Source organism: Leptosomus discolor, chromosome 2, assembly GCF_034619465.1.
Source record: "Leptosomus discolor isolate bLepDis1 chromosome 2, bLepDis1.hap2, whole genome shotgun sequence".
Classification (NCBI taxonomy): Eukaryota; Metazoa; Chordata; class Aves; order Leptosomiformes; family Leptosomidae; genus Leptosomus; species Leptosomus discolor.
The window spans coordinates 95,630,568-95,648,554 of NC_141392.1; the positions used below are offsets into that span (position 1 = coordinate 95,630,568).

At 43.5% G+C, this 17,987-nt stretch overlaps 1 protein-coding gene across 1 annotated transcript in view; it reads right to left on the bottom strand.

The window, feature by feature from the left end:
* Window positions 1-3,390, bottom strand: part of ADGRB3 (adhesion G protein-coupled receptor B3) — a 465,679-nt gene extending 462,289 nt beyond the window's left edge. The window contains exon 1 of the mRNA XM_086461495.1: window positions 2,637-3,390. Coding sequence (XP_086317621.1) covers window positions 2,637-3,390 — 754 coding nt within the window. The remainder of the gene's footprint in view (window positions 1-2,636) is intronic.
* Window positions 3,391-17,987: the final 14,597 nt, after the last annotated feature.

Genomic DNA, 17,987 nt, shown 5'->3' on the forward strand with positions numbered 1-17,987 from the left:
CAAAGACTCAAGACACTGCTCTTGCAAATTTTTAGCCTTCTGAGGAAAGCAGAAAAATGCTTCAAACACTGAGTGGAAAACAAAGAGCCTAACACTACTGAGAAGTGCTGTGCGGCTTAATTTGCTAACTTTTACTAACAATCTGATGAACAATTTCCAAGTGCATTAAAGTAATAAAACATAGAAATAATTGTATCACTGTTAAAATTCTCGGCAACACCAAAAAAAACATAAGTACAGTGAAAAACAAGTGAAGGAGACCTTCCACCTACCAAACAAAATTTCCACCCTTTCTAATAAAGGTTTCTTTATTTCTCATATAATAATTCTCTAATAAAGGTTTCTTAAGCTTACATCCAGGAAAATCTACAAGAAGAGGCAAGAACTAAAATACGTCTGAAATTGGAAGCAAAATATATTGGAAACGTGTTTCAAAATTTAAGGGGGGGGGGGGTGTGTGTGTTTGCCCTAAGCTTCCTCTGTCCTTTCCACTAAGCACATTTGAGAAAGAGGTGCTTTAACAGGGAGACACGCACCCCCCGGAATCCAGCGTACTTTTGGGAGCGGTACGGAGGGCCCCCGGCCGCCTGCGCCCCCCGCGGTGCTTGCGCTCCTTCTCCCCCCGCCCCACCGACGAGGCGGCACCTGGGGATGGAAATCAGGGCCGGGCAGCGGGGGATGCGCCTTTCCCCCACCGGGGCGGCGGGGAAGCCGCCCGCCCCCTCCGCGGGGCCCCGCTAGACTTTGCGCGGCGCTGCTAACGCGGGGCACCCGCCACAGCGCGGCCGCGGCTCCTACGCGTCTTTGGGTCTGCGGCGTTTATATTTTCTAACGGGCTGCGCTCGTTCCCCGTGCCCCCCCCCCCGGCGGGACACACAGGACGGAGGTGGAGGGGGCGCAAGCGGCGCCCCCCACCCGCCTGGCACGGCCCGCTGACGGGCGGTGCGAGCCCTGCGCCCCCGCACAGCGCCCCGGGAGGGGAGGGGAGGGGAGGGGGGGGGGGGGGGGAGGGGGGGGGGGGGGGAGGAGGGGCGGGCTGAGGCAGGCGCCCCCGCGCAGCGCCCGCGGCTCCCGCACGGCCCCGGCTCTGCCGGCTGCGCCCCGGGCTTCACGGCCGGGGCTGGCTCAGCCTCCAGGGCACTCATTAGCTCTAAACGGTGCTAAATACCACCCCTGCCGCTGCAGAGGCTTCTCGGGGCGTCTGGGGTGCGGGTTTTTTTTTACAGCAGACGAGCTCCCCCGCCATTTGAGACCACTCTGTTTCCTGGGCTCGGCGCTGCCGGGCGCTGGGAGAGGCGCTGACCTGCAGGACACCACCAGTGTCCCGCATTCCCGCCCCCCCCCCGGTCCTGCCCGCGGCCGCTGGCACCGCGGCAGCTGGAGCAAGTTCAGCTTTTCTTCTCCCACAGCACTGGGGCTTGGCTGCCCTTAAAGAAAATCCTCTCCTAACAACGTGTCAATGTTACATTCCTCCACAAAGCAACTTCTATTAGGGGGGCTGGGAGCTTGGCACTGCCTCGCCACAGACTGGGAGCTTTGTGGCTATGCAGAAAACAAGGAGAGAGGGAACATTTCCTGCATTAAAATGCAATAGCCTGGGCTCGATGATTTATCCCTTGCCGCATGGGCACATCCCCCCTTCCCCCGCTCCCGCGTGGCTGCTCTGAAGGACCCCCTCGCCCATACGTTGCAGGCAGAGCCTCCCCATCTAGGTTCAGCCTATGCTTTTCCTGCCTCTCACACCCCCCAGTGTCCTTCCCAAAATCACCCCCTGACCTCCCAAATATGTTAGGAGGCCAAACCAGGAGGTATGAAGCAGACGGACTAGGCAGAGGGCTGCCATGCTAATTGCTGGACCCTCTGCCTTCCCACCCTTCCACAACCCCCCTTTTTCCAGCAGGGAGACAAAGCAGCTGCTGGGACTGACCCATCAACCCCCCCTGCCCCCCCACTAACACTACTATGAGATCCACAGCCTTTGTCTCCTGGAGCCAAGGCTGCCTGGAGAAGGGGAGCAGCAGCAGTTCGCAGCCCCTTCGCTGAGCTCCCAGCAGGTCAAAACAGCATGTCCTGACTCTGCATGGTGCCTCGCATCACTGCACATCTCAGGCAGAGGGTTCACCCTCAACTGCATTTGCTTTTGGGTTGTTTTTAGGTTGTTGAGGTCTGGCCCAGTTGGGACCAGGTGTCCTGACCATGGTAAATCTCTCGGTCTTTTAGTCAGGTTGCCCGCATGCCTTTGGAAACATTTTCCTTGCAAAGTCAAGGGATAATATCAAGAGCAACAAGATTTTGTAGTCAGGTGGTTGCAGTAAGGAGGTGGTGAGGGGGAGAGCAATTCCCGGCTCGCCACCTGTGGGCATTACTGTAAGTGGGGGCTGGAAACAGATGGATCCTCCTTGTGAGGAGTTTTAACAGTGCTCAGCAGAACTATATGCTGCAGGTTAGGCCAATTTAGAAATGAAAATGCAGCCCTCCCTGCCCTGAGGGAGTGTGCATCTTCTCCAGCCCTTCTGCTCAGTCTAGAGCCGAGCTGAAGTGGAGAGCAAGTCAAATGAATGTGACTATCGAGGAGAGCCAGCAGCAGGACCTACACACCAGTGTGGGATTCAGCCCCCACTCCAAGAAGCACCTACCTTCTTTCGGCGGCCGTTTGGCTTCTCTGGTGAGGTTGCAGACCTGGGTGGTTTGCAGCTCCTGGGTCAGGCAGCCCTCCGTCTGCTCGTTGAGGGGCAGCACCACGTTATTGAGCAACACCAGGGACTGGTCGTCTATTCCCCATTCTCCCAAATGCTGAGGGCAAGTGCATTTTGTATACATGATCCCACAGGACTCGGTTCTCCCGTTCTCGGATTTCAAGCAGCTCTCCAACCAAGTGCATAACACATGGCACCCAAACTGGCTTGGGCTCACCTTGTTCAACACCAAAAACTCAAAGAAGGATTTTTGGTCGTCTTCTTTTTTGTGTAATCCTGGGAAATTGATAGGATAGACGCGGCGTATCTGAATAAAATTCTTATCATACTGCAGAAATACAAAAGCATTCTTGGAATCGCAGAGCTGCATTATAGAGTGGTTATTTTTTAAAAGATCCTTTATTTTTTCATGGGAAAAATGATCAAACTGATAAGCCAAGAGAGAAAAGTTGGAGCAGCTGAAGTCCTTTTTGGAAAATTTCAGGTAAATACTATATTTGGTCGGATCTGGATTTTCCAGTGTCCAAGTGCAGTTTGTGAAGTTTTTAGGAAACATTTCACTTACAGAATATGATCCATAAATGACCCCCTTCACCAGCGTGGAACACCAGAAGTCTTGGGCAGCATTAAATCCAAACATAACCAGTAGATAGGTGGAAAATATATAAATCAGCAAATTACGAACAGCCTTCATCCTATGTCATTTGGCCTGCAGGAGATGAAATGAAATAAAAATGCAAGTAGAATTCTTCACGCATTGAAAACCAAACTCCTTCCAATATTCGAGCCAGCTGTTTTCAAGCTTGCAGTTAGAACCCCTTTCAGAAAGAAGGGCAGGTAATTTTTATTTTATAACGCGAGGGCCGGGTTTGCTGCTGTGCGCACAGCGCCATCACGCGGCCACCGCAACAGCCAAGTCTTCTACAGACAAATTAAAAAACAACATCTATTAGATTATTAATAGGAATGTCCTCTCCTGTCTAGGATGTAGTCATCATGGCGTGGACTAGGACTGCTCAACTTAGGTAAAAAGCTAGACGCCTTACCCGACAGACCAAGAAAAGGGTTATTTATTTATTTATGTCTTCAAAAAGTAAATAAGTAGCCTGCTATAGTCATATATGTGCTATACAACAGGCACATGCAGAATTTCACCGGAACAGCACAAGAAAGCCAGCAGCGTCTATTGTTATATATTATTTTTCTATTAAGTCTGAGAAGTTACCGTGAAGAATTACAGCCATAATTTTAAAACACACAAATCATTATTTGTTACAGATGGAACAGTACCTCCCATATGCCTACATGCCTTCACCCTGGCCACCTGGTATACAGAGGTCTCTATAAAAAAGAAAACCCAGGCAGGAAATACTGAGATTAATGTATTAATAAAATTTTGAAACTATTGGAGAAAGAAACAGACAGATGAAACTAGTGCTGGTCTGACAATACCACTACAATACCACAGCTTTTTAAGATAATAATTTCAATCTGCTACAACCTCTTAGGATACGTAAAATGGATCACTGTATTAGTAGTATCTACAACCACTATCTCCACATAGCTGCCAGTGCTACAGCAGGTTCTCTGCACCTATTGGACTGCACTTGCCCTTTTATTATGACTATCTTGTACTGTCTGATTAGGTGTGTTTTGCAGATGTGCGCTTGAACAATGAAAGACATACTACATTTCCCTGCCAGTATCTCCATATAAAGCTGTTTTACTGCACCTGTCAACCGTTACAACCTCCACATGCTCTGTTCTCTTAACAGTGGCCTAGGTTAATAAAGTGAACCTTAGTTATATTTACCTCTGTAACGTTATCCAAAAAAATCAAACTGAACGTTTTCAGCATTAACCTTTGAGAAGTTGCTTATCTCTTACAAATTAGTAGCTTTTCACCTTCTGCTGTCAAAAGCAAGCAGACTGAAGTGATGCCAAGCTAATTTCAAAACTCACTAGATTGCAGTCTCTTCCACTGTTGCTCTGTAAGCAGCGGCAGACACACACACAGGCACCGTTACTGAGTTTTGATGTGTGTCTTTGCCTGGCTTTTCATCTCCTCACCAAACAGCAAGGCATCTTCTGTCTCTCATTGCGTAACACACAGCAAATCACCGGGTTAAGCTCCCTTGAAGAGATTTTCCTATCTCCTAGATTATAATTCAAACTCTGAATCTTGAAACGGGCAAAGCAGCACCAACTCTAACCCTCTTTATAGCAAGGCTTTAAAAAAAAAAAAAAAAAAAAAAAGGAGAGTGCTGCCGGGTCTATGCACACAGTCGGCTTTTCCTTTCTGAGCGTCCATCTCAATGAGTAACACAGTCCTCCTTCTCCAAATAGGGTCGGTACAGCATTTAATGTTTTAAAAAAGAGAAACTTATCGGGAATTCTGGAAACAATTTCCCCTTTGCTGAAGCACTTTGCAGGCAATGCAGTTCTGCGCAGTGTTATTCAGGATAGTGTAGGCGTTGAAAGCCAATGTGACAATAAGTATCTAAATTAGGAATTCCACCCATGAAAAAGGATTAATTTTATAATCGGGAAAGCAGAAAGGGGGCTTATTTGCCTTTCTGCTTGAAAACGGAAAAACCCTCCGACTTTTCCCATCCTATGGAATATTTGCACTAGAAAAAATAAAGACATCTGCAGTGTTAGGCTGTTTTCTATGAAGAAATGTGATCAAACAGCCCTCATTTCAGTTGTGCGTTTGTTCATGCAAGGCTACTGAAACACAGTGTTGTGTCTTAATCTCTCTCTCCCCGTGTGCATTACACACACACACGCACGCACACACCCGAACTGAGTGTGCCGGAGCATTTTGGTTAGTTTGCAGTATTGCTAAATACAAGAATGAAATCTGCCGACTGAAAGGATGAGGCACTCAGATTAAAAAGATCTTTCTTTTCCATGGAGGAGGGAGTTAAAGAACGACCACAGAGACTTAAGGTTGCCCATTTGGGAAGCGGGAGAACCCTCTTCTGCTGAAAAGCAAACGGGCGTTTAGTTCGGATATTCCCCAAACTGTTTTTCTAGGTGACACTGTAGTTTAGCCGAACATAGACGGCGCCATCACTCCACTTATTTTTTCCCCCCAACAGAAGACCCACTGACTTATCTTATTTTTACTTCCTATTAAGCTAACAGCACACCCCCCCCCAAAAAAAAAAAAAAAAAAAATTACCCCAATCGTGCACAAACCTCAGGTTTTCTCGGTCTCGCTGGAAATTACTCTCGGAGAAGCAGACCTGTCGCAAAATGGACTTCTCTAACTTTTAAACTGCAGCGCTGAAGTAAATGCGGAGATTATTTTGTATGTGCTGTCTCTTTCTATCCTTCAGCAACAGCCTGTCCCCCTCCTCCGCCGCCTCCTCCCCGGAATCCCAAGCTAAAAGCTCTCCAGCAGTAATCCCTGAAAATGGGAAATGGAAATGCCCCGGGCACCCTTACCTTCCACTCCGAAAGCTGTCAGGCTATTTCTCTAAAACACTAGAACCACAGGCACACGTCCCAACAACAGTGATGGAGAGATTCCCCTTCTGTCGGAAGCACCGTTTCCCATTTTCCCCGGCTGAGGTTCAAAACCAAGATTTAAAAAAGCAGCAGAAGATAAAAAACGCAGCGAGAAAACCCCCGCACGCCACACACACACCCCACCGAGGAAAAAAAGCAGCTTTGGCTCCGGATCCACCAAATCCAACCACATGAAGGGAAAGGAAGAAAAAAACCACCTCAAACCAGCGAGACTGCAGGGGGGGAAAAAAAAATGGAAGTGGCTGAGCAAGCGAAGGTTTTTGTTGGTTTTTTTGTTTGTTTGTTTGGGATTTTTTTACTTGAAACAAAGTCTCAGCACAGCAGCCCGATGAGCGGCGAAGCCAGGCAGGCGACGGTCTGAGAGGAGGACTCAGGCGCTAGTGCAGATTTGTTGGTGGGTTTTGTTGTTGTTGTTGTTGTTGTTATTACTAATAGACTTATTCCTCTTTCCTCCCTCCTCCTCCTCCCCCCTCGGGCGCTAACGGCCGGACAGCGGCGGGGGGGTCCTTGGCTGCCGATGTCGGGAAGCGGTGTGGACGCCGGGCGCGCAGGGAGCACGGACGGAGCGAGAGCGCGTCTCTGCCGCTGCGTGTGTGTGCGTGTGCGCGCGCGTGTGTCTGTGTGTGTGCGCGAGAGAGAGAGCCGGCCAGCCAGCCGGCGAGCCTCCGTGGGTGCAGCTGTGTGCGTGCGCGCGTGTGCGCGCCCCGTGCGCGCGCCCCCCCCCCCCCCGCCCGCTGGGAGCCGGGGGTGGCTACGCGCCCCCCCCCCCGCGCCCCCCCCGGCCCTCTGCCGGGGCGGAGTGCGCGCCCCTGCGCCCGGCTCCGCGCGTGTGCGCGCGCGTGTACGCGGCGCTCCTCCCGGCCCCGGCAGCGGGGCCCGCGGTGCGTTTCGCGCGTCACGGCTGCTCGGCACCGAGCACGTCCCAGAAACGCTGTTTTCTGCGTCCTGGGGGGGTTTTCTGGCCTCGGTTCCCAGCGCTGGGGCCGGCTGCGCCCCGGCGTGAGAGAAACTGGCGGGCGGGGAGCGAGGGAAACGGGGACGGCGGGCGGGGAGGCGGCGGGGCGGGGGAAGCCCGCACTTCATCTCCTTCCTCTTGTTCTTTCTTCTAAAGCATAACCCCCACCCCCCCTCCCCCGTCGCAGCCCCAGGAGGTGTCAGTTCGGCACCGCGATGCAGATTAACTGATCTAGGGCTCCGAGGACAAACCCTCTCAAACTGCCGCCTGCCTTTGCCGGGGAACAATAGCAATTTTCTCAGCGAGGCGGCAATTAACGCCGTGTTTGTTCCCTGCCGGAGATAAGGCTGCGCCCGGATCGCGGCTGCGTTCCCTCCCCCGGCTGCCGCCGGCCGCCCGCTCTGCCCGGCAACTGCCCCCGCCCCGGGCCCACGGCGGGGAGGGCTGCGGAGCCGGTGGGTGCAGCGGAGCCGCCCGGAGCGGGGTGCCCGGCGCTGGGTGCCCGGCGCGGGAGACGCGCTGCCCCCGCCCGGGGGGGCTCCTGCTGGCGGCTGTGGCCGCGGGGCTGCGAGCGGAGTTTGGGAGGCGACAGAAGCTGAAGTAGCACCGCTGGCGGCGGGTGGGGCCCGACAGACGGGGGAGGTTCGCGGAAAGAGCCTTGCCACAAGGAAGGCAGAGATCCCCCCCCCCCCTTTTTTTTTTTTTTTTTTTTTTTTTTTTTTTTTTTTTAATTCTGGTGCAGCTAAGTAGGGTTGGATATGCATTTTTCTCCCTCCCTTCCGTCTGTGTCCCTCCTGCTCCCCAGGGCGGGTTGGGTTGTCCTCTGGCCCTTCCCGCTGGCGTGAGACATCGGGGCAGTCTACGCGACAGCAGATATCCGGCGTGAAAATTAGGAGATGACATTTTAATAAATACTGCTGTCAGTCACCAGCTCGCAGCCTGGCTGCTGTGTGCTCCCACCACTGCCATTCAGCGAGGAGAACAAAGCCCTGCCGAGGCTGTGTGGTCCGGCTCGCTGCTACAGCCCCTCAGCGCCTTCAAAGTTCACGTGAAACATGACTGCGTGGTTTTGAACGCTCCCTCCCACCCACCCAGGATAAACGAGAGTTTAAACTTCTGGACAACGTCCAAACCAACCAGTCCTCAAAGCAGTTTTCTCCCCTACACCCCTGCCCTAGCCCCTGCAAGGTTTGAATTCCAGTAATACAGAGCTTTTATGATTACAATTACACGCTGCACAAATTCTGATCAGAGGTATTGCTGGTCACAAACCACTTCTGACCAAAGTAAACGAGAGCACGGTTATAGCTTTTTACTGTATTTTCCACAGGTACAAGCTGTAAACGACATCCCTGCTAGCTTTTACAAACATAAATACTTTATGTGCCTGTTGTCAAAATAAAACAAAAAATATCTACCCAAACCAAGGAAAATGTGAGAGATGTGCATGATCTACGGCCAGCAAATACAATGCAATGAAAACTGAACTGTTACTGGCTTAGTGATAATCATATTTTCTCACATATTTGTGGGTGATCATCATGTTGCTTGAAATACTTCAAGGGAAGTTCAGTTCATTGACCAGTTGATATGAGCAGGAGAAATTGAAGGTGTACATACAATGCAGCATTTAAATACCTTTTCCACCCCCTTTATATTAAATGAAGAACTTGATGTTAAGTCACAGGAGAAAAAACCTCCTGAATGAACTCTTTCACCTGTTTCCTATGGCATTGGCAAGTTGTAGGTTGTGGGTGGAAATGAAAGTTAATAAATACACGATGTATGGTAAAGCATTGTCGTTACCAATCTCCTAGCTATCCCAATCCAGTGATTAGCTTCCACTTTTCAGCTTTGTGAAGACATGGCAATGCTGGAGAGGAATCTGGGAGGGAAGACGCCCTGTCCTCTTGTCTACAAACTGAAGGAAAGGATGGAAGTTGCACAAGTCATGCTTAGGTTAACTGTGGGAGCTGAACAGATGGGATGGGATGGGATGAGATGGGATGGAATGGCAGCACAGAGTGCTCCTCAAGATTTCTCCTCAAGATTTGTTGCAATTAGACTTGAACAGTGCAGGTTTTAATTACTGGAACTAACGCTAAAATAAGCTATACCATTTGTAAGTACACAAATATCCATGATCCACTTGTAGGTGCCTTTCTCTTTGAACTAAGGCCAACTTCAGAAATAATTTGTTTGCTAGGTATCATGCAGCTGCATTTGAGATGAGAAAACCAGGGAATTTTGGTAGTCTAGAAGTGAGAGTCAGGATATGTTTAAGTCTACAAAATATAAACTGAAATAAATGTAACAATATATTTGTTTATATTGGTCTTGCAGATCATTTGTGTTTGGAATGGTGCTATTTTGTATGTACATTTAGTGCTAAACCACAGTCTGACGGGCAGATGTAAATTGAACCTATACACATCATTTGGAAATATTGAGTAGATCCAACTTGTTTGTGTACCTATGTTAAAACCTAGGAATAAGGTATTGATACAACCCCACACTGTTTCACGGGAGGGCTGTCAGAACTCCATGGCACATGTGGTGCCATCTGTACTACAGGGAAAGTATCAAGGCACTGAAAGAGGTGTTATGTCGCTCAGTAGTAGTGTGGTAGGGATAGGCACAACACAGAGAATGCTAAATTTATAGTGCTGCTTTCTAGACTTGATGTGATTGTTTCAGCAAGGTTGGGCTTGATCCAAACTAGGGAAGAGGGAGGAGAGTAATATTTTTAAGTAATTTCTGTATTAGTAAGAAAAATGAGGTTTACCCAATTTAATAAGTTGGATGGAATAAATTAAAGGGTTTGTTTAGATGCCTTTTTTTTTTTTTTTTTTTTTTTTTTCCCAATCTACAGTAGCACTTTGCGATCTTTAGTATCTTGGTCACAGCAGCTAGATGACCTCAGTCCAGATTTTAGTGAACACAGCACAAAATTCAACACAATTGTAATGGGAGTTATAATTCACTGACATTTTTGGTGCAAATTTTAAAAGGGAGGCCACAGTTTAAAGCAAGTGTTGGAGAATGGACTGTTCTCTCACTCAATCACCTGTCGCCCTTTGGGGGACTCTTTTTCAAGTCAAGGTCACTGTTGCAGCTTGCACTGTCACTCTGAGCACATAAAAGACTGTCCATCTCCAATGCTGAAGGCACGCATTAAAAAAAAAATCATAAAAAGGCTTTTTAAAAAGGACTTTTATACTTTGTTCTTAATTCTTATTATTATCATCATGTTTAACTGACTACAGAGGTACGTCACCTTATTATGCATAATAATGGAAACTGTGGTTATAGAGTCAACTTACAGGTAAGGGTCAAGTGGTATTTTTACTGAGCCTCTTAGCTCATGCAGAAGTGGCACTGGTTTGCTCCCCACATCCAACTTTACTAAGACATGCAAGGCCTTTCAAATCCCTTTTGGCAAGTATAAACTTGCCAGTCAGCATCACAGATTCTGCTGTGTAACCCCAAATTTCTATAATAACAGTATTTCCTTGCTAATGTTATTTAATTTAGTCTGAAGTGAAGAAATAAAATGGAAGATGCTGGCCATATTACAGCTATTATAAAATAAAATATATACCTAGATATGAAAAGAAGAAAAATCATTTGTTGCTGTAACAGGTTGAGAGCGAGTGTAAATTGGAAATAATTTCATAGACTTGTATACATTTTCTGTTCCAGTAGGTTACAAACCATTAAGAAATGCTGAATTTCTCTACTGCCTTCAGATTCTAAGTGAATTTCAGCAGTATTCATTTTCTCTCAGTCAAGAGAAAATATTAATTTAATAAATAGTAGGTTATATTCTGCCTTCTCAATTTTAAATATATTTTGAAAGATTATATGATTATATTCGATTTTTATTAGAGAAGTGATTTGTATTTTCATAAATAGTTAATTAATAATGCAGCACCAGTAGATGGTGCTCAAGAATATGTAGCGTAACTGAGGGGTAGGGGTGATTAAAAACTTCTATTTTAAAATTGAAAAATTTCAGGGAAAGTGCTGATTTTCTTCTGAGAAGTCTCCTTCCAAATTTCGAGCAAATCTTCGGTTGATTGGCAATTTACAAGTTGAGAAGGTCAGTGATCTGCTTGTTTGTTTGTTTGTTCTCATTCTTTGTATGGCTTCTTCAGTGAAGGTTTTTACAAGAACTTTTAAATTCTGCTACTGGCTTTAACTATTTTGATGTTGTTACTCCATCACAATCATTGGGCTAGAAACAGTGAAATTCATGCAATAGGTGACACTAGGAGCGTGGGCAGAGGGGGTCAGAATCACATCTGAGGCCTGTGCAGCATCCTGCCTCAGACAGTGGCTCTTGAACATGCCTGAGGAAGGTGCAGAAAACCCAGAATAGGATTATTTTTAACAATCTGGCTTGATAAAATCTCACCTAGTCTCCAGCATTTATAGATTTATTTACGTCTCCAAATAAGTTTCAGTTCCCCTGCGATAGTCGTTTAGCTAGTTTAAATCCATACATTCTTGTTATCCACATAAGCATCTAGTTCTTTTCAATCTTATATTTTTTCTAGCTCATCATTATCAAATAATGAGTCCCACAGCATAAATGTATGCTGTGTGAAAATGGATGTGTATCACTTCTGTTAAATTTGCTGCCTTTTGATTTAATTATGTCTCACCATATTCTTGTATTAAGGCAGGGAGAAATGAGATTCTGGCTTACTTCTAGCAATTCTGTCGTGTATTTTTATCATGCCTCTTTTTAATTTCCTTCTTAAGAAAATTAAAGTTATTCCAGTCTATTTCAAACAAACCATGCTTTTTAAGGAACTTTATCAATCTTGTCACTTTTCTTTTAAACACCCTCTAGTTTTCTGATATCTTTCTAAGCTGTAGAAACCAGTGCTGCACACAGTAGTTCAGATGAGGCTGCAGCACAGATTTATATAATATTGTTTTTCTTTATCGCCTCAGTCCTGTTCTTGATTAATTTTAATATCTTGCTTCTTCTGATAGCTGCTACACTGAACAGAGGTCTTCAGTTAGTTGTCTATGTCTCTACTTTTTATCAGTCTCCTGTGAGAAACTTTGTCAAGGCCTTTGGGAAGTTTAAATAAATTATGTCAGTTGGTTCTCCTTTGACCACTACGGTAGTTTACTGATGTGTTGAAAACACTCGAAAAGATGAGTAAGGCATCATCTTCCTTTGCACAGATCTATCATCTCATGGTCTTCTGAGTGTTTTATTTTCTTATTTTTAATTTGCCAGGTGCAGATGTAAGATTTATGAATCTTTGATTCCCTGAATCGTCCTAAAGCATTTTTATAATATATGTGAAACTTTTGCTACTCTCTAACCTTTCAGTACAGGAGTTGTTTTTCAGTTAGAGATTACATAGCTCAACTACTTCAGGATTTTCAGTCCTGGTGGCTTCCTGCTTTTTAAGTGATTGATTTGTTCCAGTACCTCTTCATCTGATAATACCTCTTTTTTATTACCCAAAAGCAGATATCTCCCTAACATCCTCTATTGTGAAGACTGATGCAAATAAATCTTCTGTCTTCCTAGCAACGTCCTTCTCATCCTTAATTGCCATCTTTATTCTCTGAATTTCCCAGAAGACATAATGACTCTTATAAGCATCTTGCTTTTGATATATTTAAGGGTTTTCTTTTAATTTGTTTTATATTTTTAACTTGTTGGTTTTCAGCAGTTACCTTTGGTATCCAGCTTATCCAATTGCTTCTTACCTCTTTACTATTATAGCTTGTGATCGTTTTCCTCATTTCATGAAAGCTACCTTTGCAGATTTTGACAATTCCTTGCTTAACTCAAGTAGTGTCTCAAATCCTTTCATCTCACTCCACTGGTTTGCAACTTACCTTCCTTGTTTATCTCCTCCCTTCCCCTATATGTGCATTTATCAATGGAAATATTCTTGGTTTGGGGAGAAATACATCTAAGGACCCCGCTGCCTTTAATTTTGATACTAGAGGTTTTTTTTTACTAACATGCATTTTATTGAATACCTCTGTCCAAAGGTTAGTGTTATGACATTTTTTGTATGACTTGTCTCTTGCTAGATTCATTTAACCTCATTATTTTAGAGTGGCTTTATATATTAGTTTGGATATTCTCAGTCCTTGACTTTTTTCTGCTTATTGTGATTGAAGTCTAAAGGTATGTCTGCACTGTGCTTGAATATGGGCCTACGGCTTATCAAGCTGAACTGGTTGATTTAAGGATATCTTAATGTCTTCCAAGGTGACAGTCATTTCTCAGAATAGTCTTCTCTCAATTATGTGCTGTTTCAAGAAGTAACTTCCTACTGTTCTGAGAAATTATATCTTTAAGCTTTGCCATTTACAGATTTGATTCGTTTCTAATTGGGTTGTCTAAGATCTATGATTATTCTGTTTCATTACATTTTCTTGCTTTCTTCCTTTTTGATTCTGCACACTTAATATCCTAGTTGTGCCCTGCGTTCTTTGGCACATGCCTTCCTGTGCCCTGGGCTTCCATTCTCAATACAGCCCTCTTCACTTAGAGGTTTTTTTTACACTGTAATTTATTGAATCTTTTACTTACAGAGCAAAATTCCTTACAGGACTGGTTTATTCTGTTATTCTGGGATATTTTACAACAAAGCGCTGTACGTTTTTTTGAATTTATTTATTGAAGTGTTTATCCAGTAATTTTCCTATGTTACCACACTTCCATTGTCACAATAACATAAAGCCTTCTTCTATTGGAAAGCCTTCTATTTCACTTATTTTGCTTTTCAGTTGTAATTTCACATAAATATTTGCAGTTCTTTATTTTGACCAGATGTCATTCTGTGGCATCTTTCCTGAAATTGTGCTTCTTCAGTTGCATTTTTCTTGGATACTCAGAAGTATTTTTATTACCAGTAACATTTGCAGATGACTTGGTGTTCTTTGGCTTTTGTTTATTAGGTGATCAGAACATTTTTTTCTAGTCTTTCAATCTATGAAATCTGTATTTTCAGTACTGTATATCTTGCATATATAATGGTTGTCGTTTGAAAAGGAACTTGTCACTAGTTCATGGCTGCATGTACTCTGGCAGTGAGATTCTAACTAGTTGTACTGTTGTATAACTGTAAAGCTAGGAAGAACTCATTGCAGTCCCTACATGTGGGCTATGCCATAAGATTTACCAAATTAATTGGAGAATATTTATGCAAAGATCAAAATAAAAACAAGGCCGCTGTTTTCATGTTAATTTTCTAAATGCACTGAAATCCTCTTTATACTGGGAGGAGGACAACTATTTTAAAAATGCCCTTTCATCTCTGATGTTATTAATCTAATCTAGAATATTGCCTAGTCATTAATCAAATTGAACTGTGATAAATACAAAACCCTGTGGTTTTTTGGCTCACTCTACTAAAAAAAAACCAAAGTTTGGAGTTAATGCTGAATCCATCTTTAATGTCCTTCATTTTGCTTATGTAGTCTGGAGAAGAGTGATTTTATATACTTTGTGTGTCGTTGAGATCACTAATCACAGAGGGCAGTGTTAAAAGATGGTGCCTTGTGTGGAGTTTTTCCTTGCGTTAGTGAAAATGAAGGACTGATAATCCTGTCCAGATCTTAGCTTTCTGCCATTAGTAAGAGTTTAGCGTTTAAAATGCATAAAATATGCTGTTTATTCCCTACCAAGTTCAGCTGTGATCTCTGTTTTAAGATGTTGGTCAAAGTACCAGTACAGAATCTTGTTTAAATAGGATCTTAGTAGAAGACAGGGGTTCAAATTCCTTTTTTGAGGGTTTGAAACATGCAGGTTTTCCTTTTTATAACTTGTTAAGCCAGCAAAATGATAGCAGCATTTAGTTAGGGGTAACAAGGCTGTCCTCAATTTTTTGTTGTTCCTCTTAGGCCCATTCAGGGAGACTCAGTCCACAATGTCTATTAAGCATGAAATACAGAAAGAATTTTCTAAACTAGGACCAGAATCCAAGTGACTCTCTATTCCCTTATGTCTTTTGTTCTAGTGAGTGGAAGGACAAAGAGTGTGGTGGCACTGTTACCGCTGTTACTGCTGTTGACAAAGTATGGCCTACCCGTTTCCTTAAAAGAAAGTTTCCATGAACCTGATTTGAGAAAAGAATTCTGAACTATGTATCTTGTACATCAGAAAGTGGTAGTTTGAACTGAATTTTTGGGAGGCTTCAGGCAGATAGCAGTTTGTTATGTTGCCCCTTGTAAACATGCTGACTTTCTGAGGGTCATAAGTCTTCCCGAGAACCTTGCTGTAAGGAAAACCATCCTAGTTCAGACTTCCAAATTCCATGCTAAGGAATGGGAATTGAACTCTCACCATAGTCCTCCTCTGCATACTACTTTAATCCAAATGTGTTCATTTTTATAAAAATAAATTAATATGCTGTGTGTCTAAGGAAGTTACTTTCTCAAGTATCCAATATTTCCGTGGAAAGGCAATTCAAGGATTAGCTGAGTCAGCCAGGAAACTTCAGCCTGGGAGGAAAAAAACGACAGGTTATGAGGCTATGGTATTACAGACTCATGAGTGGCAAGACTGGATAGGGATTGATTATTCACTGTCTTTTCTAGCAGCCATCAAATACAGCTGCAAGGAGTTGTGCTGAAAACAGAAGAGGTGATCCTTCATGCAGCGGGTAACTGACATTTGAACTCTTTGCCAAAAGATGTTGTAGATAATTAAAAAACTTTCATAGGCTCAGGGGGAGACTGGACAAGCATATGAAAGAGATATCCAATGATGGTGGTGGTGAGAAGGGTGTCAATAAGTGTGCAAAATCATATCCACTTCAGGAATTTCCCTGAGCTGAAAATAATTTGAGATTGGGAAAATGTTAGGGGAGAATCTTGCCCTGTTCTCACTCCTTCTTCAGTATTTACTTAGTCACTTCTGAAGCAGAATGTGGGGCTGGATAAACCTTTAGTTTGGTCTAGTTTGACTGTTTTCATCTTAACTCTTTTTGGATGTTTTAATACTGAAAAACTGAGAAGTAGATTTTCAGAGGTGCAGATCATGGAGTCAGTTGGAATTTGGAGTCAAGCACTGGACATCAATGTCCAGAATGCCAAGACATCAGTATTTCAATTTAAAACGTTGTCTGAGTGCCTATAATTGCCTAAACAGCACACATTTAAAAATGTAAGGATATGGTCAATATTCAGATCAAGTTGATACCCAGGAAGGAAATTCTCAAGGTCTTTTTTCTCTATCTGAGCTCCATTGGTTTTGTAAATATAATAATTAAATGTGAACACAACTTATGCTTAGCATTAGCTGCATTTCCCTCAATATTTTTGGAAAAGGAAGGGGCTATGTCCTTTTCTAAAATTGTCTAGTAGCTAAAGTTTGATTGTATGCAGCAAGGTTTATCTTCAGCTAAAGGGATGTTTTAGAACTGGTAATAAATGCATATAGGTTAGAGTGACATAGTTTATGATTTTGGAAGAAGAAGAAATATACGTGTTTGACCAAATCACTTCCTTGGCTGCATGATGGACATCCAGAGTAAACTGTTTCATTTAAACAATTTGTTCATAAGTATATGTATATATCATGTACACTTTTGACATCATATTATAAAAATTATTTAAAAATCTGAAAAAGATAAAACATCACACACTAATAGCCAAGGAATAAATGTCAAATGCTGCTATCTGAAATGGATAGTACTTCTCAGGTGACTGTCAGTAAGTGGTTCATAGTCCACAGTTCTACAAAGAGGTGCTGTGAAGCTCAACTACTTGGTGAAAACAGATGTGAATGTATCATTCGAAGTTTAAAAGTATTGAAATACCCTTGGCATGGAATTTTTGAGAAATAGCTGAGTTTGCTTAATATTCTTAAGAAACGTAATACCTGAGTCAGAGAGGTGTATCCTGGCAGCAGCTCAGCACATATCAATGGCCTTGTACCAGTGTAAAATGTATGTGAGAATCGAATCATGCTCTTGATATGTACTGTGTGCTCAAACTGAAGAGTGAGAGGAGAGGAACACATGTCACTAAAGGGCAGAATACTCTGTGAAAATCTGGGGTATTACTGTAAAGAGCTGCGGGTGGCTGTCATCATTCTGAGAGACATATTCTGACTACACTATCCAAAATATGAGGGTGCAAGAAAGAGCATTCCCAAATTGTCAGGCACAAGAAAAGGCTATTAGCAGGGTGGGGTTTTGTTGTTTGGGTTTTTTTTTAGAGATGCAAAACTGTGTTTGGGTGGGTGAGAAGAATGAAATGACAGAGATGCAGTAGTTTATATAGCTATCTACCACTGGATCAAAAACGTACAGTAAATAAAGGGAGTTAACCCCAACACAGTATACAGCAGCTACACTACATGTATTGTACCTGCTGCTGAGAGCCATAGGGTTTTCTCTTTCATAAATTCTGGCAATGTTCCTGGTCTTCTGTTGCCAATAATGTCTGGTTGCGCTGAAATATTTTTTCCCTCTATTTCTCCCTCTCTATTTCTCCCTCTCTTTTTCTTTTTCTTTTCCTTTTTCTTTTTCTTTTTCTTTTTCTTTTCCTTTTTCTTTTTCTTTTTCTCTTTCTTTTTCTTTTTCTCTTTCTCTTTCTTTTTCTTTTTCTTTTTCTCTTTCTTTTTCTTTTTCTTTTTCTTTTTCTTTTTCTTTTTCTTTTTCTTTTTCTTTTTCTTTTTCTTTTTCTTTTTCTTTTTCTTTTTCTTTTTCTTTTTCTTTTTCTTTTTCTTTTTCTTTTTCTTTTTCTTTTCCTTTTTCTCTTTCTCTTTCTTTTTCTTTTTCTTTTTCTTTTTCTTTTTCTTTTTC